The 24757-nt window shown below is 38.3% G+C and overlaps 1 protein-coding gene across 1 annotated transcript in view; it reads left to right on the top strand.

Annotated features, from left to right (window-relative positions):
- Nucleotides 1-3277, top strand: part of LOC115210283 (NADH-quinone oxidoreductase subunit B 2) — a 36806-nt gene extending 33529 nt beyond the window's left edge. Inside the window, exon 6 of the mRNA XM_029778787.2 lies at nt 3086-3277. Within this exon, the coding sequence (XP_029634647.1) occupies nt 3086-3183 (98 nt within the window). The 3' untranslated portion in view covers nt 3184-3277. The remainder of the gene's footprint in view (nt 1-3085) is intronic.
- The last annotated feature ends 21480 nt before the right edge of the window (nt 3278-24757 follow it).

Below are 24757 nucleotides of genomic sequence, written 5' to 3'. Positions count from 1 at the left end.
ACTTGTAAACTAGCATCACTGCCACACAAGAAGTGTTGTTTACTTCCAGTTGTCCTGGAAACATGTCAAGTTATGGGGAAATAGGGCCTTGCTTGGAAACAAGTGAGGACATCCAAATTGTACAAAAATGTCTGCCTCAACGAATTCCAACAAGCATGAGAAGTGGATGTTAAAACAATTAGGAGGAAGGTGTACTTTATATTCACAAAAACATGTTATCTCTTAATGTCTCTAACCTAGTTCAACAAGCAGAAATGATAAAAGAAAAAAAGTATCAGACTGAAATAAGCGCTAGGGTCAATATGATCTACAAAACCTTTGGTGGTTATGTCAGAGCATGGTTGCAGTCTAATGACTGATGCCAGTAAAAGAATATATGCATGAGGAGTGGATCAAAGAGTTTTACCAGCACTAGAGAACCTTCCTGAAGAGTTTGTTTCTAAACTTCTTTTCAGTAAAGCTGTTGTTTATGAATGAGGTGTGCTTTCCATAATGAAACAATCTCACTTCCATAAATCCCTTACAACCTTTTGTTTTTCTCTAACCCAATGACTCCCAAGAGTTATACTGCACTCTAGGGACACATTAAGAACTATGAAGAGTGCAGTGAACAATACATCAATTTCAAGTTTAATTACATCCACTACTTATGTTACATAAGGTTGTGTTAGGTATGCAAGTGTTTTAGTGGGAGTTTGAAAAAAAATTTTGGGTAACACTGCTTTAGACAAAGAATTCATAGCAAAACATTCCTCACCTGCAGGACTGGCTCAAGATACCAACAACTCTCCTATTACAGTAAACCAACAAAGTACTACTGATGTTCATTTTAGATAGACATTCTGTGACAGTAAGTTTTGTGACATGAATTTCACTGAAGAATTTGTTGACTATCTCATGTTGAATTTCGTTATGCATGTAGTCATAATTGAAAATAGTAATCTTTTAATTTGCAATGTGTGTGTGTAATGCATTCAACAGAATTGCTTACATTGATTGGCACATGGTTACAAATTTACTGTCATGTGTTTTATGATACATGTTGACACTGGAGAATTAGAAAAGAAAGTGAAATTACAAGCAGTAACATCTAAAGTGTTAGGGGATATTTGGTATGCATACTCCAGTTCTTTATTTTATAACTCCTCCAAATGTCTGTGCGTTATTTTATTTGTTCCAGTTCACCATCTTTATAAACGTAATTAATATATTATTTCTTACTTTAGAATAAGACTATACATTTAAGATGGGGGTGGAGTAGAATTATTTTTATTGACCTCAGAGGAATAAATTTCTAGCTCAACATTTCGTTTTGCAATTCAGCTGGTTTCATATTCCCTTTGATAAATATTAATATAACATATGGACAGATAAAAAAATACATTTGACTAAGAATTTACTCAAAATTTGATTGAGTAAATTTAACTTTTCAATCTTTTTTTTAATTTTATTTTACTTTCATTAGTAATAAAAATCGAATCTCAACTAAAAAATCAGTTTACAATAAACTATACATGGTTTCTCCAATTGACAAAAAAAAAAAGAAAAAGAAAAGCTATGTCGCTAGGTTGTTAGCAATCGGTTAACAACCAGTTAAAAATCTTGTAAGATGCACCTAGTGCTAATAAACCAAACCATGTCGATTTTAAATAGAAATAATCAATGAATAATATTGATTTTGTTGAAATGAGTTGTGATTTTTTTTTTTCAATTTTTAATATATGCACAAGCGAACTGTGAACACCGATAGGTGAACACAGAAATAGTGTACACTTCCAGGTTTACGTTTTGGGAAATGAACATTACATTTCAACATCAGGAAACCTATAATTTAAATACGTTATCAATTCTTTATGAATAATACTTTATTTTTTTTAATGGTAAGAGAAATAGAAATTATTTAGTAGAAGCGAGTTAGACTTTGGTATCATTTCATTAACTATTGGTTTCCTGCACTTTATCGTCGCCATCTTTGACCCATTTGTAAATCCGGGAAGAAGACCAAGACACAAATAAAAAAAATGGCCTATTCAAGGGAGATAAGTCGTAGCGTTTTTAAGTAGGTTAATATATGCAATAATGGCATCATGTTTATTGTACGTTTGGTCTAATAGCAGTCTGGGGTTTTTTTTCTTGTGTTCTTCCTTCTCGCATTTCCCGATTCCTTTCCAGCCTTCTCGCTAAGATCACTTTCTATAAGAAATCATGATGTGTTATAAGTAAGAAAAGGGGCCCAGAAAAGAAATATAATGTATAAGCAATCAAATAAAACTTGTGATTGTCTTTAACCTGTAACATATGTTAACACCTGTATAACTATATATATATACACATACACATCCTGTTTTTTTTTTTTTGCTGGTGCTGTTAAATGAAAACTGCGTCGCGGTTTATTTCTTGCTGACTCATCATTACCGAACGAATAATCTCGCGCGGTGGTTATTCAATCTATCATTCTTTAGCAATAATAAACATATTTTAGGTGGAAGTGTTAATGCTTATTTTCCTTCTTTTAGAATTTAACGTATTATATAAGTTACGGACTTATGCTTTTGTACAAAATTCATACTGTAGCTTCTTAGTCAGTTACATAACATTATTATAATCAGTGTCCTTTGTATTATAAACTAAGTAGCAAATATCTTTACCGGTTTATGTATATCTAAATGGTGCTGTCTAAAACAAGTTATTTCTATCTTTGAAATATAAATTGCTTTTAGATTAATCGATAGGAACTTTTATAATTTTACGTTAATTTAATTTATTTATTTATTTTGCCAGGCACTCATGTCAAATTAAAAGTAAATTACGTAAGGTATTTTAAAAATTTGCCAGAAATATATATTTTTACTTCATATATGGAATACTTTTAACTCTTTTTTTTTTTGAAAATTCTACATTTAACCAATGTAGCATATTCACACCCACGCACTTTACGTAATGTGTACTAATTTAAGCATTGGTTTAAATACCCGTTATTTTATTCATTATATTATTCTACAATTACGTGCATTTTTAGTGTGCGTCATTTTACACAGAAAATGTATATCTATTAATTAGCTATTTTGTATTTTAATATTTCCAGGGTGTCCTCCAACGGCCGAAGCACTTCTCTATGGTGTACTCCAACTTCAGAAAAAGATAAAGCGAATGAATACATTACAAATGTGGTACAGAAAATAGTGCATTTGATTAGATTTTTTATAGTTTTTTTTTTTTGTTTTTGTTTTTTTCATCATAGATCTTGTTTTTGAGTATTTATTATACTTTGACACATGCAAGATGAAACTGTACAAAGAAACCTGTTATTTTCTGAATATGAACATCAAAGAAATAAGGATTATATATATATATATATGTATATATATATATATATGAAATAAATGTGTTGAAACGTTTCACTTTTTTGTTTGTTATTTGTGTGTTTTTTGGGGGGTTTTTTCCATTTTTTTCCTGTTTTCTCATACTGGCATGAATTGAATATGGATCTCATTGATGAGGTTTAATGAATCCCTTCTACTTTTTTTTTAATTCTTACTTTAACTTATTACTCTACTACTTCATTTATCGATTTCTGAAATAACGAAGGGCAAATATGGCCTCCTTGGAATTTGAATTCAAAGCAAAAAAAGCCAGGACAAATACTGTAAAGCATTGTGTCATCATCATCATAATTTAATGTCCATTTGTCATGAGGGCATGGGCTGAACAGTTTGACAGGATCCAGCAAGCCAGGGCTGTACCAAACTCCAGTGTCCGCTTTGAAGTGTTTTCTACTGCAGAATGCCCCTCCTATAACCAGCCACCTTACAGTGTGTACTGGGTGCTTTTTTATGCCACCAGCACTAGTAAGGTCACCAGGTAAGTTGTAAGATACAAAAGAGCAGAATAGGGAAAATCCCGCATGGCTAAGAGGAAATGGTGTTAGAGAGAGGAGGTGGCTTTATACCTGATGTTGAGACACTAAAGTAGAACAGAGGGACAAGCACTGGTGTTTACCCCATGTTATCATCATCATCATCATCATTTAGCATCCGCTTTCCATGCTAGCATGGGTTGGACGGTTCAACTGGGGTCTGTGAAGCCTGAAGGCTGCATCAGGCCCAGTCTGATCTGGCAGTGTTTCTACGGATGGATGCCCTTCCTAACGCCAACCACTCCGTGAGTGTAGTGGGTGCTTTTTACATGCCACCGGCACGGGGGCCAGGTGAGGCTGGCAACGGCCACGAACGGATGGAGCTTTTACGTGCCACCGAAGAGTGAATAGGAAGAAGATAAAGATAATTGGGATCTTTTCGGTTTGAACGGCAGTTTTTTCTAGCGGTGTCATATGAAATTGTCACCCATAATTATGACCCTAGAATCGATCTATTGCATTTCAATCTCGGCTAGGGTTAGGGGTGGGGGAAGGGTATCTTTTTTTTCTTTACAAATGTAAATAAACCCAATCTGTTTCTTAAATGAGGGACATATTCATACGGCACAGGATGCTTTTTAACTCAATGAACGTCACTGATTGGTTGAAATTGCAGAAATTGAAGAAAAAAAAACAACAAATATCTTACAAACTATAGAATTTTCTCAATAAAGCCAAGAGAAAAGATGTTTTATAAACACATTCTGCCAGTATACGAAATTTAAAATTTTTTAATTACCTAGAAATTATGTTAAAAACTGCCGTTCAAACCGAAAAGATCCGATAGTTGTGATGGTAACTTGAGAGTTTGCCAGAGCAAATTCTCAAGGTACAAGAAGGTGAGCATTTCTGTGATTAGGTGATAGAGGCTAGGTCATTATAAGAGATCATATGAGACTGTGTGGCCTAACATCTGCAAATTCTGTGGATGCTTTTAGGGATTAGTTGTTCATGAGTAGTGAGTAAAACCATAGTGCTTTTCCCTGGGATGTATAGTAACTGTTGAAGGAAACTAAATTTTTAGTCCTCATTAGAGGAATTTTTTTAAAGACCTTTGTTTCTGAAAGATGTGCATGCTTGGCATAATTTGACATGGTTGTATATAACTGATCAGCACCAGTGCAGAGAAATTATAGAGTATACAGGTGCAGGAATGGCTGTGTGGTAAGTAGCTTGCTAACCAACCACATGGTTCCGGGTTCAGTCCCACTGCTTGGCATCTTGGGCAAGTGCCTTCTGCTATAGCCCCAGGCCGACCAATGCCTTGTAAGTGGATTTGGTAGACGGAAACTGAAAAAAGCATGTCGTATATATGTGTGTGTCTGTGTTTGTCCCCCTAGCATTGCTTGACAACCGATGCTGGTGTGTTTACGTCCCCGTCACTTAGCGGTTCGGCAAAAGAGACCGATAGAATAAGTACTGGGCTTACAAAGAATAAGTCCCAGGGTCGATTTGCTCGACTAAAGGCGGTGCTCCAGCATGGCCGCAGTCAAATGACTGAAACAAGTAAAAGAGTAAAGAGAGAGAGTAATGAAAGATATCTGCAAAGGGAGGTATGTGGTTTAAAAGCTTATTGAGATAGGTCATTAGGGTACAGAAACATCAGACCCTGATATTCAGAAGTTGCCAGAATGAAATTCAATTTCAGTGATATAATCTGGTAGATTTCTAATCCAAGATCCACTCTTATGCAGATGACACAATCCTTCATTCCCAACACTTCCTAACCATTCATCAATATCATAAATCAAACCCACACTGACTTCATAAATAGAGATCTCAAAAGCATCTTCCAATAAGAACATTCCAACCTTATCTATTTTTTTATTGCAAGAAAACCCGAATATGACTTGTATCAAGAAAACATCATCACAACGAGCACTCTGCTTTATCTTGAACAGCACTCCTAGAGCCTTTGTAGTCTTGCCAGTTGTTAGGTCTCAATACCTATTTCTTTATTACCCACAAGGGGCTAAACACAGAGGGGACAAACAAGAACAGACATAGGTATTAAGTCGATTACATCAACCCCAGTGCGTAACTGGTACTTAATTTATCGACCCCGAAAGGATGAAAGGCAAAGTCGACCTCGGCGGAATTTGAACTCACAACGTAACACAGACGAAATACCGCTAAGCATTTCGCCTGGCGTGCTAACATTTCTGCCAGCTCGCCGCCTTTTAGGTCTCACTACCACTGAGGTTCTGACAAAAGCATATCCTTAACATAGTTAGGACCACATCTCTATGACTGGCTCTTCTCTTCAGAGCCAGTAGATAATTCAGCCTCCATTAATTATTGAAACTCTGCAGAACTCAGGGATGGTGCTGCTGCACACAGATACCCTAGACCACATCCAGAAAAAGGCCACCTAATCCATAAAGTTACCCATGCTCCCTCTCTCATAGGCACACTGTCTTCTCTCTCTACTAATACTATAATGGCCTCTGCCCTTCAGAATTGGTTGTACTCAGACATTTCTATCCTATTTGCCTCTTCTCCTTTTATCCTCCTCGTGTCAAGCCACTTCCTCCAGACCCTACCTTGCACTAATCCTTATACCCAATCCATCCTTCTCAGAATGTCATCCTCTGGAATACCATCCTTATATCTTTCTACAGTTGTTGATTTACAAAGGTTTAAGAGGAACAATAATGTCATTGATGTCAGTCCAGAATGGTCTTTGAAGGTCATGAGTACTGCCATTTCATCCAGCCCCTGCAAGTGGAAAAAAAAGGGAATGATAGGTAAACCCACAGCTGACAATTTTTTTAGGAAGTTTTTAGTGCTGGACACAGTCAAGGGTTACAACATGTCTTAGCATTTGCTATTTGATATGCTAATAGTATTTGTTATTCATCAATATGTAGTGAACACAATATTTTCCTTGGTAGTTGCAGTTTCAGGACATCTAAACCTTGGGTCATATTCAAGACTCTCCCTTCCCCTCCTAAATTCAGTTGCCTGCTTTTGCACTATGGATAAAACTGGGGTATCATCCCCTAATCTAGCAACCATATCAGCATGAATATCCTTGGGGATTAAACCCTTTTTCTGAAAGTTCTCGATAACACCACAATACCAAATTTTATCCATTTTGAAGAGAAGTAGATACTAGTTACTTTTGAAGTCTTCTTTGAACAGTCAGATGTTACTTTACCTAGAAAGAAACAATACAGTTATTAATTAGCAGAGTTGGAATTAATGCATGCAAAATACATTCCATACCTATGGTAAGAGATGTTATTTTTGTTTTTTCAACTGCAAGTTTGAGATCTTTGCCGATTGGGCATGTTGTAGCAGCTGGTAAGTTAGCCAGCTCATGCAACATGCTCAGGAGTGAAAGCCAACCAGGAAGTTGAATATCTCCTAGCTGCTTTCAGTGCTTTCAGCAAAGAGAGTCTGAGTGAGATGTCTCCTCAACTAAAACATATCACCTCAGAATTCTCTAGAATGCAAGTTCGTTCCAAGAAAAAAATGATGCTTTACTACAATACTCAGGACTGTTCAGGCCAAGTTTTGGAACATTCAAGATGTATATATAAAGTAAATAAAATTTTTTAAAAATAGGCGCAGGAGTGGCTGTGTGGTAAGTCGCTTGCTTACCAACTACATGGTTCCAGATTCAGTCCCACTGCGTGGCATCTTGGGCAAGTGTCTTCTACTATAGCCTCGGGCCAACCAAAGCCTTGTGAGTGGATTTGGTAGACGGAAACTGAAAGAAGCCCGTCGTATATATGTATATATATATATGTGTTTGTGTGTCTGTGTTTGTCCCCCTAGCATTGCTTGACAACCGATGCTGGTGTGTTTACGTCCCCGTCACTTAGTGGTTCAGCAAAAGAGACCGATAGAATAAGTACTGGGCTTACAAAGAATAAGTCCTGGGGTCAATTTGCTCAACTAAAGGCGGTGCTCCAGCATGGCCGCAGTCAAATGACTGAAACAAGTAAAAGAGAGAATATACACATGTGTGCACACACAAACACAACCACGCAAACATACATAAACACATATACACATACACTTCTACACACATGCCGTAAATCTTCAAGTATAATCTGCATTTTTTTCCCAAAATTTAAAGGTCAAAATCCCTAATACGTACTATATACGAGGTTAAAAATGAAAAATATTTTCTAAGCAATGTCCAAGTATTTGCTGTCCAGCAATGTTTATTCAGACGCATTTTGTGATGTCGGGTGCAAAAATACCTGAAAGCAATGAAATCATAAAAGAATCATCCATAACTTGCAGTAAGCAACATTTATTAAAATAAAAGTATTCAGAACACAGAATAACATGTAACAAAAACAATTTGCAAAATATTTACATTCCCATATAACAGTTAAGAACATCACCATTATTGTATTGCGCATGCGCGGAAATGTTTGTTCGACTAGGTGCTGCTGGCTTAATTACACACGACTCAAGTTAGAGAAGGGTAGCGTATTATACACAAGGTTTAGGTTTTTCAGAGGTACAGCCCCCCTAAAAATCCCTTGCGTATTATACTCGAAGATTTATGGTACACATGTATTAACACAAACATATGTATGTGTGCCTATGTATACGCAAACACTGAAATAGTGTAAAAAAGATATCAAAGTACTTTACAAAGGGTCATAAGCTCTATAAATGAACAGATCAACCAAGTCGAAAATCAAAAGGGATGCACAATGTTATCATGAAGAAGTGTATAACCTGAGGTAAGTTGGTAAAATGTTACCGATGTGGTGCAGATATAATCAGAAGATGTAGAGGATGGTGGTGCATGTCACTTTACTGTGTCCCACTTTTTAGATATACATGTGTATGCTTGAGGAGACCTATTGAGCCAAGTACATCAACATCAAAAAATCAAATGGAAATTGTAGTTGTGATACCTGTGCCGGTGGCACGTAAAAAGTACCATCCAAACGTGGCTGATACCAGCGCCACCCTGACTGGCTTCTGTGCCGGTGGCACATAAAAAGCACCAACCAATCATGGCCGTTGCCAGCCTCCCCTGGCACCTGTGCCGGTGACACGTAAAAAGCACCCACTACACTCACGGAGTGGTTGGCGTTAGGAAGGACATCCAGCTGTAGAAACACTGCCAGATCAGACTGGAGCCTGGTGCAGCCTCCTGGCTTCCCAGACCCCGGTCGAACTGTCCAACACATGCTAGCATGGAAAATGGACGTTAAATGATGATGATGATGATGTGTATATGTCTTTATCTTTGTGTTTGTCCCCAACTAATGCTTGACAAGTGTTGGTTTGTTTATGTCCTTGTAACTTAGCGGTTTGGTAAAAATGGCCAATAGAATAAGTACCAAGGTTTAAAAAATCAAGTACTAGAGTCTATATGTTTGACTAAGCTCTTTAAGATGATGCCCCAGCTTGGCCACAACCCAGTGACCGAAACAAATAAAAGATAAATATTATAAACAAAACCAATTATTTATTCTAAGACACATTCCACTTTGATTCAAAGCCAATATATTAAACCAGAAATGCATTTTTTTTTCCATTTAAGACTATGTACTTGTCATTCACAAGTTATTCTGTTGTGTCTGGGGAGAGTCATTTTCTTTTTGTGCCTTATAATATAACACATGCACTGGTAAAATTTCCACTTATTTATTTTTTATTTTTTGTGGAAATTTTACCGGTGAGTGTGTTATATTATAAGGCACAGAAAGAGAATGACTCTCCACAGACACAACAGAACATGCTTCAACACACAAACTCACATAAAGAATCTTGCAAACCAAATCCAAAAACGAAATACTCACAAGTTAACTTACCTAAAAAAAAATCTTAGCTTAACAAAGTTCAAGTATTTACCCTAAAATACAACATTAATAACAAAACAGAAATCGTTCTAATTAATGGCAATTATTTGTGATATGAGTTCAGAAGCTGGTTTCTAGACCCACAAGGTCATTGTACTTCTCTAAACTCATTATAAGAGTTACACTCTTCTTCACTCATAATTTGCTTTCTTGGTGCCACTAATCATGTGGTGACATGATGGAAAATATTTTTACAGATGGGGATACTTTCCTTGTTTTTCTTTTTCAACAGGTGGATTTTGTGTTCAAGGAAGTTAAATATTCTTTGGATATAAGTGTAAGTATGTGTGTGTGTATGTGCATGTCTGTACATGTGTGTTATTATTATGTATCAGTTTGAATTAATGCTATATTAGTATCATCATCATCATCATCATTTAGCGTCCGCTTTCCATGCTAGCATGGGTTGGACGGTTCAACTGGGGTCTGGGAAGCCAGAAGGCTGCGCCAGGCCCAGTCTGATCTGGCAGTGTTTCTACAGCTGGATGCCCTTCCTAATGCCAACCACTCCGTGAGTGTAGTGGGTGCTTTTTACGTGCCACCTGCACAGGTGCCAGACGAGGCTGCCAATGGCCACAATTGGATGGTGCTTTTTACGTGCCACTGGCACGGAGGCCAGTCGGGGTGGCACTGGCAACGGCCACGTTCGGATGGTTCTCTTACGTGCCACCGGCACTGGTATCACAGCTACAATTTCCATTGATGTTGATCGATTTCGATTTTGATTTTCACTTGCTTTTCACTTGATTTTCACTTGATTTTCACAGGTCTTCACAAGTAGGGTATATGTGTATGTAAATTAGATATATTTTTCTATGATGTATGCATTCACCGCCTCGTGTTTGCATGTTACATGTTTATATTTATAAATGAAACACATCTGCATGTATGTGTACATTATAAACAGTGTATAGATGCCTGTAGATGTTTACCTTCCAAGTTAGCTTTGGTTCAGCAAAACTATGTCCAAATGCATTCCAGCTATGACCATCCTATCATTTTAGGAGTATGCTGATTACATTGTGTAATATATATATACTCAATATAAAATAATGTACATTTAAACCCAAGAGAAAATTACCTTTAATGGGTAATTTTTACATGCTAGAAGAAGCAGTCAAAACAACCAAAACCACATTTAAGAGCAATTTTCGAAGGGAATGAAAAATAAAAACTTTTACCTTGTTATTTTTTACGGTTATACCTAGGTTTCAGATAATTTTAGCAAATATATATATTTTGAGGGGAGGTTTATATTTAAAACAGTAGGTTTGATTTTTAGAGAGATTTAGCTATTATTTCTAGTAGGCTGAGTGACATTATAGAGGCTCCTGCTCCATATGCATTTGTATGTATAATTTGGTTGTATTATATGCATTTCAGCTCAAAATCAAGGCTGTATAGCCAGATTTAGAGTTTAGGAGATGCCAGGACTTTCAAATTCATCTACATTTTTAACTTGTATTTAAAACCGAAACAAGGATAGTAAATTTTCAAAGGAAGTACATAATTGTTACTTTTATTGTCATCGTCATCATCATCATTTAACATCAGTTTTCCATGGTAAGGGTTAAACGATTTGACAGGACCTGGTGCTCCAGAGAACTGCACCAAATTCTGCTGTCTGCTTTAGCAGGGTTTCTACAGCTGGATGTTTCTTCTGAAGCCAACCACTTCATACAGTGTACTGGGTGCTTTTTAATATCACACCAGCACCAGCAAGTTCACCAATTAACTTGCAAGACAAGACTCCTTAACTAAGTGGGGAGTAGAATTGAAGGAGGTGGCTTTCTGTGAGGTGATGATAGATTAGGATATGATATTGGGATAAAAACAGGTGTTTTACTGCGGAAGAGATACATGGCTACCTCTGTTGGAAAGTGAGAAGAGAAAGAGAAAGACAGAGAGAGAGATGATGGTGAAGATGTGTTGGGGTGTACCCTCAAGTTACAGGTAGGGATATATAAGTGGTGCAGATGATTGGAGATGGTGAGTGAGCAAAAAAGTGTGCAAGAATACAAAAGGAGAGCTGGGCAAAATTCACACATACACACAAAAGGTTTTATAGTTACTCTCAACTCTTTATAGTATTGAAGATAAAATCTTAATTTAAAAAAAAAAGGCAAGTTATTATTTAAAATAAAATAAAATAAAATAAAATAAAATAAACATTGTTATACTTTGGGATGGTCACTTTCTGTCAATTAAATACACACACTATTTATTTGATCTTCGCTTTAGTTTTTATTCACATTATTTTTAGCTTATACATCTGTCAAAGTTCTTTCATCACACCTTCTGTAACCTCTTCAGTAGCTCTCTGTCCCATGTCTCCTCTTGTCCTGCTTTTTCCCAGAGATCCACTCAACAGGTCATAGAGTGTGTGACAAAAGAACTTTGACAATATATAAACTAAAATTAATACAAATAAAAACTAAAGTAAAGATCAAATAAATAGTGTGTGAACAAAAAATGACTGTCTCCAAGTGTAACACTATCTGTTTCAACACATGTTTTCACATCAAGAATCTGGCAAAAGTAATACATAAGCATAAATTTTTTTTAAAAATGAAGCAGGGAAAATGTATGCAATAACTACAAGCTGTTTTAATCTAAACTTTATTCTTGAAGAGTCAGCTGTTACTTCAATGTTTCCCAGTCTGGGGTCCCATGAGTTGTGCTCAGAATTTATAATTAGACGGTTAACATATAATTATTCAGTTACATATATCTTTTAATTAAAAAACAAATGAAACTGAAAAATTAAGTTTATTTTTTGTTAATAAAAAATAAATTAAAAAAAGAACCTCTTGAGTAAGCAGCTCTTCGAAAGTCTAGGATCTATAGGAAAATTCATTTAAATGATAGGGGCCCTTGGTGATGAAAAAATTGGGAGCCATTGTATTACTTCATGATAGTACACTTCAAAAACTAAGTGCACATCAATGGAGAGCAACAGTCTCATTTAGAGAATGCGTGGGCTAAGACTACGCACCTTCATTGGTCAGTTAAAGTTGAGACAGTGTCATGTGACAACTTGCTGGAGCTGCCTGCTGGAGCCTAGCAGCAGGTATTAAAGGGAAATTTGACAAGACAGTCAGTTGCCGACTATTGATGCTACATAGAAGAGGCCAGGGAACAGAAGAAAGAAGAAGAAAGAAGACATGCACCCAACACCAGAGCTGAAGACACTTCCGAAAGGTGGGGAGGCACCACGTCAAAACGGTAGAGGAGTAGGGGCCGAAACCGGATGTGGTTCCTCCTGATGATGTCTTGAGCTAACTGGATCCTATATAGGACCTGTTGTGGTAGCAGACTACAAAACACAGTTGAAATTCCTTCCCAATCCAATCAATCAATAATTGTTTGTTGTAGATTGAAGGTATGACTTTGTGGCTTAAATACCATTCTGCAACATTGATAAGGTTACAAAAACCTTGTACAATATGAATGGGCTGCAATAAAGAGAATATATGTCATTGGGGATCATGAATTTAATTTGTTTGCTACTTCTAGCGGGTTGAGTGACTACTAAGTAGAGGCCCCTTCAGTCCTAGATTAGATATTGGTTTGATAGACATATTTGTCATATTCCTCAATGTGATGCAAGCTACACCTCAGCTTCAAGTTATTATCTTATTTCCAGAACATTCTCTAAAGCTCAGGAGTTTATTCAAGGTAAACTCTTCTCCAAGATAGTTCTACATATTTTATATATACAGATCATGTATTAGATTCACTATTTCTATAGATTTACTCACCTTTAGCTAAACGCAGATCCTCTGTTGATGGTCAGTTGCTTGACTGATGAATTTGCTATACTATTAGTGTACATTATTTCATGGAAAGAAGCTCTTGTATGATTTTAGTTTGACTGTAGATGATGTCTGAGTACATCTTTCATCTTTTATTATTTACTTGTTTTAGTCATTTTATCTTGTGATCCTCCACAAGAACCTGCACTGCCCCTCCTTCTCATAGTTAAATTCTTTCATCCCTTCACATGAAAGTGAACGCCCCCACCCCGTCCCCACCCCAGGGATTGTTGTTTTGAGAGCTGCAGGATAACCTCAATAGTACAAGTGAAAAAAGCACCCTGTTTACATTGTAAAGTGGTTGCATTAGGAAGGGCATCCAGTTGTAGAAACCATTCCAAAGCAGACATCGGAGCATAATGCAGTCCTTGGACCCATCAGATCCTGTCAAACCCATGTCAGCATTGAATACAAATGCTAAATGATGATGATGATATGATAAGCTTCTTTCAGTTTCTGTCAACCAAATCCATTCACAAGGCTTTGGTCGGCCTGGGGCTATAAAAGAAGACGCTTCATCAGATCTTCTGATGAAGGTGAGAGCAAGTCATATTCACTTTTACTTTATTATATCTTTTACAATTTATAATATCTTTTAACTTTTATTTGCTCTGGTCATTTGACAGCAATCATACAGGGGAATCACCAAACAAATTAACCCAGTACTTAGTCAATTTGTTTTTTAAAGCTTGGTACCTATTCTATCAGTCTCTTTGGCTGAACTGCTGAGATACAGGGACGTAAATAAACCAACACTAGTTGTCAAGCAATGGTGGGGGACAAAAACAAACACACGCACACAAACACACAAAAGGCATGAAAATGATATTTTGGATCTTTTCTAAAAGAAGGCCAGATTTTCCTAGTTAACTAAAAAATTTGAAACTTCGTATACTGGTAGAATGTGTCAAAAGAAAACATTATTGTTAACAAAATTGTAATTTGTAACTTAAACGTAGTTTAATTTTTACGAATTTTAACCAATGAAATCCCAACATTGCTGCGTTATCGATATTGATAAAGAAATATAGCAGACGCACGACACACACGACACACACACACACACACATACGCACACAAGCAAAAATACACGTTGTGTTTTGCCACTTGCCGCAACAAATTTGCACAGAAGGGGGGGGGTCAATGTTTCATCGTTTCGGGGTCGATAAATTAAGTACCAATTACGCACTGGTGTCGAGGATTTTTTTCCCAATTTATATCACAGCTTCCGACAAGCTGGGGGCATCCTTTTATGAAAAAATATTTCGCAAATTTTTACAATACGACTCACACTCCACGCGCAAACTCGAGACCGATTTAGGCATATTATTGTTTTGTTTTTGTTGTTTCTGGCCCTTCAAAACCATGGGAGAAGCCTTTCGGTAAAAAAAAAATTAAGAAAATATTAAAAAAATATCGTTAATATTTTTATTGGGCGACGAAATTAATCGATTTAAGAGATATAGCTGTTATTTCTAGCACATGTAGAAGACAGAAGAAGAGGTAAATAATTTGAGCTCGAATGCTGCGATTTCATTGGTTAAAATTCTTAAAATTAAACTACGTTTAAGTTACGAATTACAATTTTGTTTACAATAATGTTTTCTTTTGACACATTCAGTATACGAAGTTTCAAATTGTTTAGTTAACTAGGAAAATCTGGCCTTCAAAAAAGAAAAGATCCGATATTTTAAAAAAGTCCTCACTTTTCCGGGGGTATTTTTGCGAAAAATTACCAATATACAAACTGTTTTCTTCTGAGTGAATAAACGTAAATAACGAACGTTGCTAACTCATAATTAATTTAATTGAACCGTCAAGAATGTGTCATCTGGGCAAATTGTTGGACTTAGTAACATCTTTAATAACAGTAGCTATAAATATGTTGTAACAACTAAAATTCACACACCGTTGAAGAACTTATGTCATCTACGCCCCACGCACAAGATGGCAAAAGTTTGCCAGCGAAGAACAGACAGTGGTATTCCCTAACCCATGGAATTTCTTTCCTTGGGGCAACATTTTCATCTCATTTTGAGGGAGGAACGCGACAGTTTGCTGACTGCTTAACTGGCAGTCTTTTAATAGAGATAAAGGGAATAAGAATGTTCACCGTTAATGACTGGTATTTAGCCATCTCCCACTCTTCTGCTTTACAGGCGACGGTTCCCGGGTCTATGATTGAGATGACAAGATCGACACAAAAAAAAATGTGTCGCAATAGGACGGGGTCCCAGATATATCTCTTTATTGCCCACAAGGGGGCTAAACATAGAGGGGACAGACAAAGGGATTAAGTCAATTACATAGACTTCAGTGCGTAACTGGTACTTAATTTATCGACCACGAAAGGATGAAAGGCAAAGTCAACTTCGGCGGAATGTGAACTCACAACGTAACGGCAGACGAAATGCGGCCACGCATTTCGCCCGGCGTGCTAACGTTTCTGCCAACTCGCCCGCCTTAACGGCGTCCCAGATAAGCGAACTTGCACTCATCCCTCAAACGGGGAAAAGGGTTATCCCGTCCGATCGCCACGGTCGAAGACAAACAGGCTCAAGAAGTGACAGGAAACTGGCAACATCGAGGCTCCTCCAGGACGTCTATCCTGGTACAACCTGAACTCGTCGACAGTTGCTCCACAGCGGGGAGGGGGCGGCGGTTGACAGAAATATAAATGTGAGAATGGATTAAAATAAAACAAATAAAATAACGAAATTAATTACGAAAAATACAAACAGAAAAATAGACAAATAAAAGGAAGGGTAATGACTAACTAGGGTAAGCTATCACTTTCTTTGCGGTTACACACATGAGGCTACTCTCATTTCTTTTAAAGGATTTCATGTCTATAAAAATTAGTGAAGAAATGAATGTAAACCGTATTAGAGTCGATGAAATTCAAGACGGTATACAAATTGCAAAGGGCTCTTTCTATGTAAGCCCAAATATTGAATTTAATACTTGATCGAAATGGTAAGTGACATATACAAACATACTAAAATATATATAATTGCTTGCTTGATCTTCACCAACATTAAACGTACACTTATAAATATAAGCATGGATAGAGTGTGTGAGAGAGATACGTGCGTGTGTGTATGTGTGTAGTCTAATAGTGATCACGAGCTGGTAGAAACGTTAGCACGCCGGGCGAAATTCGTAGCAGTATTTCGTCTGTCGTTACGTTCTGAGTTCAAATTCCGCCGAGGTCGACTTTGCCTTTCATCCTTTCGGGGTCGATAAATTAAGTACCAGTTACGCACTGGGGTCGATGTAATCGACTTAATCCGTTTGTCTGTCCTTGTTTGTCCCCTCTATGTTTAGCCCCTTGTGGGTAGTAAAGAAATATATATTGTACATCCTCACGCAATTCATATAGCTGAGTGTTCTCTGCTTTAACCAACCACAACCAATCACACACACACACACACACCACACCACACACACACACACACACACACACACACACACACACACACACACACACACACACACAAATATAGCTGGAACTCTGTCGGTTACGACGACTTGTGATCCATCTGATTCGATCAACGGAACAGCCTGCTTATGAAATTAACTTGTAAGTGACTGAGCATTTCACAGACACTCGTACACTTAACGTAGTTCTCAGGAAGATTCACCATGACAGAATGTGACAATGCTGGCCGGCCTATGAATTACAGGTACAGCTCGCTTTTACGAGTCGGGTGGACAGGACTAACGTGAAATAAAGTATCTTGCTCAAGGATATAATCGAACTCACGACGATACGATCGTGAGCTTAATACCCTAACCACTAACCCAGTGGTTTTCAACCAGGGTTCCGCAAGAAGTTACAAAACTGCTACAAGCGAAACATCGCCGACAATTAAATTATTGCACAGGGGTTCCTCGAGCCAGTGGAATGTTTCCTTGGGGTTCCGCTCCAGCAAAAAGTTTGAAAAGCACTGCACTAACCCATGCTCCTTCATTTACAAATATATGTACACGCGCTCGCGTATGTAAAATGGATATCCATCAGATTCAACGATGAGCGCTCTGCTGTTTAATCAATAGAACTTTTTTTTTACTACCCACAAGGGGCTAAAACACAGAGGGGACAAACAAGGACAGACAAACGGATTAAGTCGATTATATCGACCCCAGTGCGTAACTGGTACTTAATTTATCGACCCCGAAAGGATGAAAGGCAAAGTCAACCTCGGCGGAATTTGAACTCACAACGTAACGGCAGACGAAATACGGCTACGCATTTCGCCCAGCGTGCTAACGGTTCTGCCAGCTCGCCGCCTTACTGTTTTAGTATACCTATTTCTTTATTACCCACAAGGGGCTAAACACAGAGGGGACAAACAAGGACAGACAAACGGATTAAGTCGATTACATCGACCCCAGTGCGTAACTGGTACTTAATTTATCGACCCCGAAAGGATGAAAGGCAAAGTCGACCTAGGCGGAATTTGAACTCAGAACGTAACGGCAGACGAAATACGGCTACGCATTTCGCCCAGCGTGCTACCGTTTCTGCCAGCTCGCCGCCTTTTGTTTAATCAATAGAACTATTTGCTCACGGAAGAGGTTAAGTATTGCACAAACGTATATGCCCTTAATATGTCAGTGTGATAAAACGGATCTTTGAATTACTGGAAGAACTCATCCGATGGCCTTCCCAACATTCTTCCATCTACCCATTTTTACTCACCAGCTGAAGGTCGATCAAAGACTGCAGTAAAATTCACACTTGTCTAACCAGGATCGAGTCTGGAATTTCACGGTTGCGAAATGAACTTCTTAACCATTCGGTCATACAGCGTCCATATTTGGTGTCAAGACAGACAGCACATTTGGTAGGACTCCTGCCAATTTCTTTTCATGATACTCTTCTGCTTTCACCTGGCATCTCAAACTGGCTCCACGAACTGATTGCATGCGGCAATGTGCCATTTCCTGGGTAACAGCACAAGGTAACCAATGAGTTTTAAACTTTCAGTGGTGTTCGTTAAAGGTTTGCCGTCCTAAATATGTCAAGACTGGATTTTTAATGGACTGTGCGATTGAATCCAACCATCAATAAAGTTTCGGAAGGGGAATGGGATCCTGGAACTGAGTACCAGCGTCAGCAGGAGAGAACTATTCTCAATGTATGGGAGACTAGTGGGCCACTACTCAATCGCAGGGTGGCTATGAACAACGTGCAGCTTACATTAAGAGACGAGCAGACAGGGTGAACTGGGGAGACAAAGTGGGAGATGGCGATGAAGCGGGAGATCCTAGAGAGGACAAGAGCAGAAGATCCAATAAGAGGAAACTGGTACGTGTGTGTATGTATGTATGTATGTATGTATGTATGTATGTATGTATGTATGTATGAAGGCGCATGAGGTATCGTGAGATATTGAGTTCAATTCCTAGACTGGGCTGTGTGTTGCGTCCTTGAGCAAGACACTTCATTTCACATTGCTCCAGTTCACTCAGCTGTAGAAGTGATTTGCGACGTCACAGGTGCCAAGCTGTATCGACCTTTGCCTTTCCCTTGGATAACATCAGTGGCATGTAGAGGGGAGGCTGATATGCATGTGCGACTGCTGGTCTTCCATAGACAACCTTGTCCGGACTTGTGCCTCAGAGGGGGAACTTTCTAGTTGCTATCCCATGGTCAGTCATTTATTCTTTACCTTTTATATATGCACATATACATATATACAGGGTGCGATGGGTAAATTGTCGTCATTTTAAATTCTTAATTCCGCGCATGTCCATTGTTTGTTTTTGATTTTGTCGACTACACAGTTGTCACCGTCTGTAAGAAAAACAGCACCATGGCGCAATTCTCTTTGCCAGAAATTTGGAAACCACATGATGTACTGCTTGACATTCACGCCGGAGTGTTTGGGTATCAATCTGAGGACAGTGAAGAAGATTCGGAAAGAATTGGATGAGCCTAGAGGTGATTACAAAGATACGGCAACTCGGAAAACTCACTCTGATCGTTCCTTTTTTTAAGGAAAGAACTCCTGCATTTGTTGGTGAGATCCAGACCATGATTGACTATAGTCTCTCCAAGCCAATCAGATCCATCGCCAGGGACATGGGAGTGTCTGAGTTTCTTATCGGGCAGATAGTGCATGAAGACATTCAGTATTCCTCATAAAAGATGAGAAAGATCCAATTCTTATCCCAAGCTATCAAGGACAAGAAGAAAGACCGCGCTACGAAGCTTTTGAACAAACTCAAACATCCCCTCCAACCGAATATACTCTGGCTTTTCTCAGACGAAAAAAATTCTGCTAGGATCAGGTGGTGAACACTCAGAAGATGTACCGAGAATGATAAAGAACAAACATCCAGTCAACATCATGGTGTTTGGAGTGATCTCTAGTGATGGCGACGTTATGCCGCCACTCATCATCCCACACGGTTTCAGACTCAACACAGAGGCCTACATCAAGTGCCTGGTGGAGGTAGTACTGCTCTGAGTCAAGAGGGTTGCTGCTGGAAGAACTTATATCTGGCAACAAGACTCTGCACTATGCAACACAAGCAGGAGAACCCAGTCATGGCTGTCAGACAATTTCTGCGACCACATCATCCCTAATATCTGGCCACCTAACTCCCCAGACTGCAATCTCCTTAATTATTGTGTGGGGTGCGGTTGAGCAAGAGATCAACAAAACTCCTTGTAGCACCAAAGAGGAACTGAAGGCAAGGATTATGGCAGTGTAGGGGCAGTTACCCCCCCCCCTGACGGTAGCTATCTCAATAGCTCGCCACTAGGCGGAGTAGCGTGTAACTTGGGAATTCTAGGACTTGGGAATTCCTCAGCGGCTCACAGTGAGCAAGACGTGACTTCCTCAGCTCTTAATCTCACCATAATGCAAGTATGCATTATGCCACTATGACTTGGATTCCACAGAAGATGAATATGGTCTTCATTTGTAAATATTTTGTATAACTTATTCTACTTGTACATATCGGAAACCTCAAGTAAGAGGCATAGAAACTACAACTTGGTTCTGAGATGTTCAATACACGGTGTTCTTTTTTTCGCAAAGTGATATCTTCTTTTCCAACCTTCTGAACAGAGCGGTTATTTTGATGGTTCTGCTACGCTAGGCCACAACACATCTAAAACAGCATTCACCAACTTAAACAAGGAGACCGTTCAGAAGGGTTGTAGGAGACTCCGAAGTCGTCTGGAGGCCGTGGTTGAAGCCAATGGTGATTTTTTGAATAAATTTACTCTCTTTACTCTTTTACTTGTTTCAATCCGCCTTTAGTCGAGCAAATCGACCCCGGGACTTATTCTTTGTAAGCCCAGTACTTATTCTATCGGTCTCTTTTGCTGAACCGCTAAGTAACGGGGACATTAACACACCAGCATCGGTTGTCAAGCAATGCTAGGGGGACAAACACAGACACACAAACACACACACATATATATATATACATATATACGACAGGCTTCTTTCAGTTTCCGTCTACCAAATCCACTCACAAGGCATTGGTTGGCCCGGGGCTATAGCAGAAGACACTTGCCAAAGATGCCACGCAGTGGGACTGAACCCGGAACCATGTAGTTGGTTAGCAAGCTACTTACCACACAGCCACTCCTGCGCCTACTCTTTAGTATTTCAAGATATTTTTACCTAATTCTGGTAAATATATCTGTTAAAATGAGATGTCAATGTTATTTTCATTTTTGTGTAATTTAGACGACAGTTTATTCACTGCACCTCATATGTTTGCATGCACACGTGTGTTTGTGTGTGCGTGTGTGTGCATACATACGTCAGTGTATGTGTGTATGTATATATTTATGTTTCTATGTATGCATATATTTTTATTATACTCTTTTACTTGTTTCAGTCATTTGACTGCGGCCATGCTGGAGCACCGCCTTTTAGTCGAGCAAATCGACCCCAGGACTTATTCTTTGTAAGCCCAGTACTTATTCTATCGGTCTCTTTTGCCAAACTGCTAAGTAACGGGGACCTAAACACACCAGCATCGGTTGTCAAGCAATGCTAGGGGGACAAACGCACACACACACACACACACACACACACACACACACACACACACACCAATATAGGTAAATATTTCCTAGCACTGATAGATATACATTTTCCAGCTAACCATACTTATAGGAAACTCTTCAATAGACACAATTAAAAAATTAGTTTTAGTTCAACTACCAATTTTAAAAACATAATCAAACATAACATACAAAAAACACAAGAAAACAGCTGTTCATGCAGGAATAAAGAATTGTGCCCGCTAAATGGAGCTTGCATGTCCAAGACCATCATATATGAAGCTACCGTAAACTCTATAACCACTAAAAACACCGTTTCGACGAAGAAATACGTGGGCCTGACAGAGGGTAATTTCAAGGCCAGGTTCAATAACCACACTTTGAGCTTTAGGCACTGGAACAAAAGAAAAGCGACACAATTATCTAATCATATTTGGTCTTTAAGAGATAAAGGTGTCGATTATAACATACAATGGAAGATTTTGGCCAGATGTAAGCCCTATACTAACGGCAGCGGAAGGTGCGGTCTATGCGACATGGAGAGATGGCTTATCTGGAAAAGCAGCTTAGACCCTACTACATGTCTAAATACAAGGACAGAGCTTTTCGGATCATGCCCACATGTGACTAAATTTCTGTTACGTTTTTGGTCCTCTAAAGAGAACAGATAGAACATGCTTTCTATGTTATGTCCCAAGAAGAATTTATATATTTTTATGCATTTTTATATAATTTTTATGACGAAAAATGCGAGCGATGTATAAGTACGCAGGCAAACAGAGTTATAACAGAGTAATTTCCCTTTATTTAACGGTATTTTTCCTAGCGTTTTCAAATAGCCAGATAACCGATGAGATGGTGTTGTGGATTTCCACTTCGGCATCTGAAACTCAGAGTTTTATCTTGACTACCGAGTAATGTAACATATTATTGTATAGATAAATTTCCTCTATTTACATAATATTGAGGTCTCTTTCTTTCTTTTGTTATCTTACCGTTTTATCAATATATATATATATACATATATACGAGAGGCTTCTTTCAGTTTCCGTCTACCAAATCCACTCACAAGGATTGGTCGGCCCGGGGCTATAGCAGAAGACACTTGCCCAAGATGCCACGCAGTGGGACTGAACCCGGAACCATGTAGTTGGTTAGCAAGCTACTTACCACACAGCCACTCCTGCGCCTACTCTTTAGTATTTCAAGATATTTTTACCTAATTCTGGTAAATATATCTGTTAAAATGAGATGTCAATGTTATTTTCATTTTTGTGTAATTTAGACGACAGTTTATTCACTGCACCTCATATGTTTGCATGCACACGTGTGTTTGTGTGCGCGCGTGTGTGCATACATAAGTCAGTGTATGTGTGTATGTATATATTTATGTGTCTATGTATGCATATATTTTTTATTATACATACATAATAAGAAAGTTACTAACAACAACCGGCGACTTCAACATCAGCAGTGACTGAGACAGGATCAATGTTAAACGGAGAGATAGAGGTAGAGGTATAAGATCAGTCGAAACAGCCTTGAGTACCACGCTGTGTCTCTTAGATAATAGCTACTGAACAATAAAGAAAGAAGTAAGTACATCAACATGAATACTTAACATTAAAAGTAATAATGTGATGGAATTAGACAAAGAACCTGTGAACAAATACTCCGCTGAGTGTACAGTTGTTTCATGTTTGAGAAGAGTAGCAGAGCTAACCTACCTAAACAGAGATTCAGAAGCGAAATAACAATCATACCAGCAGAAAGTTATGCTTAAGTACTCGCCCTGCAAGCTATGGAATATCAATAACTGACAACAAGAATGATCCTCTTTCTTGGATCTACAGTAAATAAATCACATACTACCTAGAAGAGTATGCCTTTGCTATCCATGAACAGGAAATAATTACTAAATCAACAAGAAAGATAAGGATGCCTCTTATATTCCGCATTGTGACAGAAAATGTCGATTCTAGTGTAGAAGATATCATCTACATTATCATCTGCTGTTCAAAAATGTCCACAAGAAACTACCTTGACTTAAAATCTGACAGAGTCGCCCAGACCGTCTACAGTGCACTAACGCAAGGAAGATTGTCTTGACGGCCATACCAAAGCCACTTCTTTAAAAATATAGAATACTGGTGGAACACTCCAATAATAATAGCAACCCCATGAAAGCATAATATGCCCGAGATTGTTCTGGAACAGGGGACAAAGCTAATGCATTGTTTTAAAGCTTGGTTGCCCGGCGGATGTGATTGTTTTAAAGCCTGGTTGCCCGGCGGTTGTGAATGTCTCATCAAGAACGTGGAAAAAGGAAGACGTTTAAGGAGAACTAACGAGAGATTTACAGCCCATATATCATGGCAATATATTTTCATTTGTATCTATCATTATAGGTGCATTGGGTTACGTAACAACTTATCTAGGATCTTTTCCTTTTGAACGGCACTTTTCATCACAATTTCTAGTTAACTAAACACTTTTAAACTTCGTATACTGGTAGAATGTGTTTATAAAACATCATTTTTTCTTGGCTTTATTGAGAAAATTCTATAGGTTGTAAGATATTTCGTCTGAAATTTCGAGCATTTCGGCAATTTTAACCAATCGCTGGAGTCCATTTAGGTAAACAACGTTCCGTGCTGTATGAATATGTCCCTCCTTTAAGAAACAGATTGGGTTTATTTACATTTGTGAAGAAAAAAGATACCCTTTCCCCACCCCTAACCCTAACCCTAACTCTCACCCTAAATCTAAAATAGATTGAAATGCAATAGATCGATACTAGGGCCATAATTATGGGTGACAATTTCATACGACACTGCTACGGAAAATGGGATTTTTTTCTAGTGGTGTCAAATGAAAATGTCACCCATAATTATGGCCCTAGTATCGATCTATTGCATTTCAATCTATTTTAGATTTAGGGTGAGAGTTAGGGTTCGTTAGGGTTAGGGTTAGGGGTGGGTGAAGGGTATCTTTTTTTCTTCAGAAATGTAAATAAACCCAATCTGTTTCTTAAACGAGGGACATATTCATACGGCACAGAATGTTTTCACCTCAATAGACGTCAGTGATTGGTTGAAATTGCAGAAATTGAAGAAGAAAAAAAACAACAAATATCTTACAAACTATA

Source organism: Octopus sinensis, linkage group LG4 (assembly GCF_006345805.1).
Source record: "Octopus sinensis linkage group LG4, ASM634580v1, whole genome shotgun sequence".
NCBI lineage: Eukaryota > Metazoa > Mollusca > Cephalopoda > Octopoda > Octopodidae > Octopus > Octopus sinensis.
Note: the sequence above shows the minus strand (reverse complement) of the source record. Positions and strands in the feature narration are given on the sequence as shown.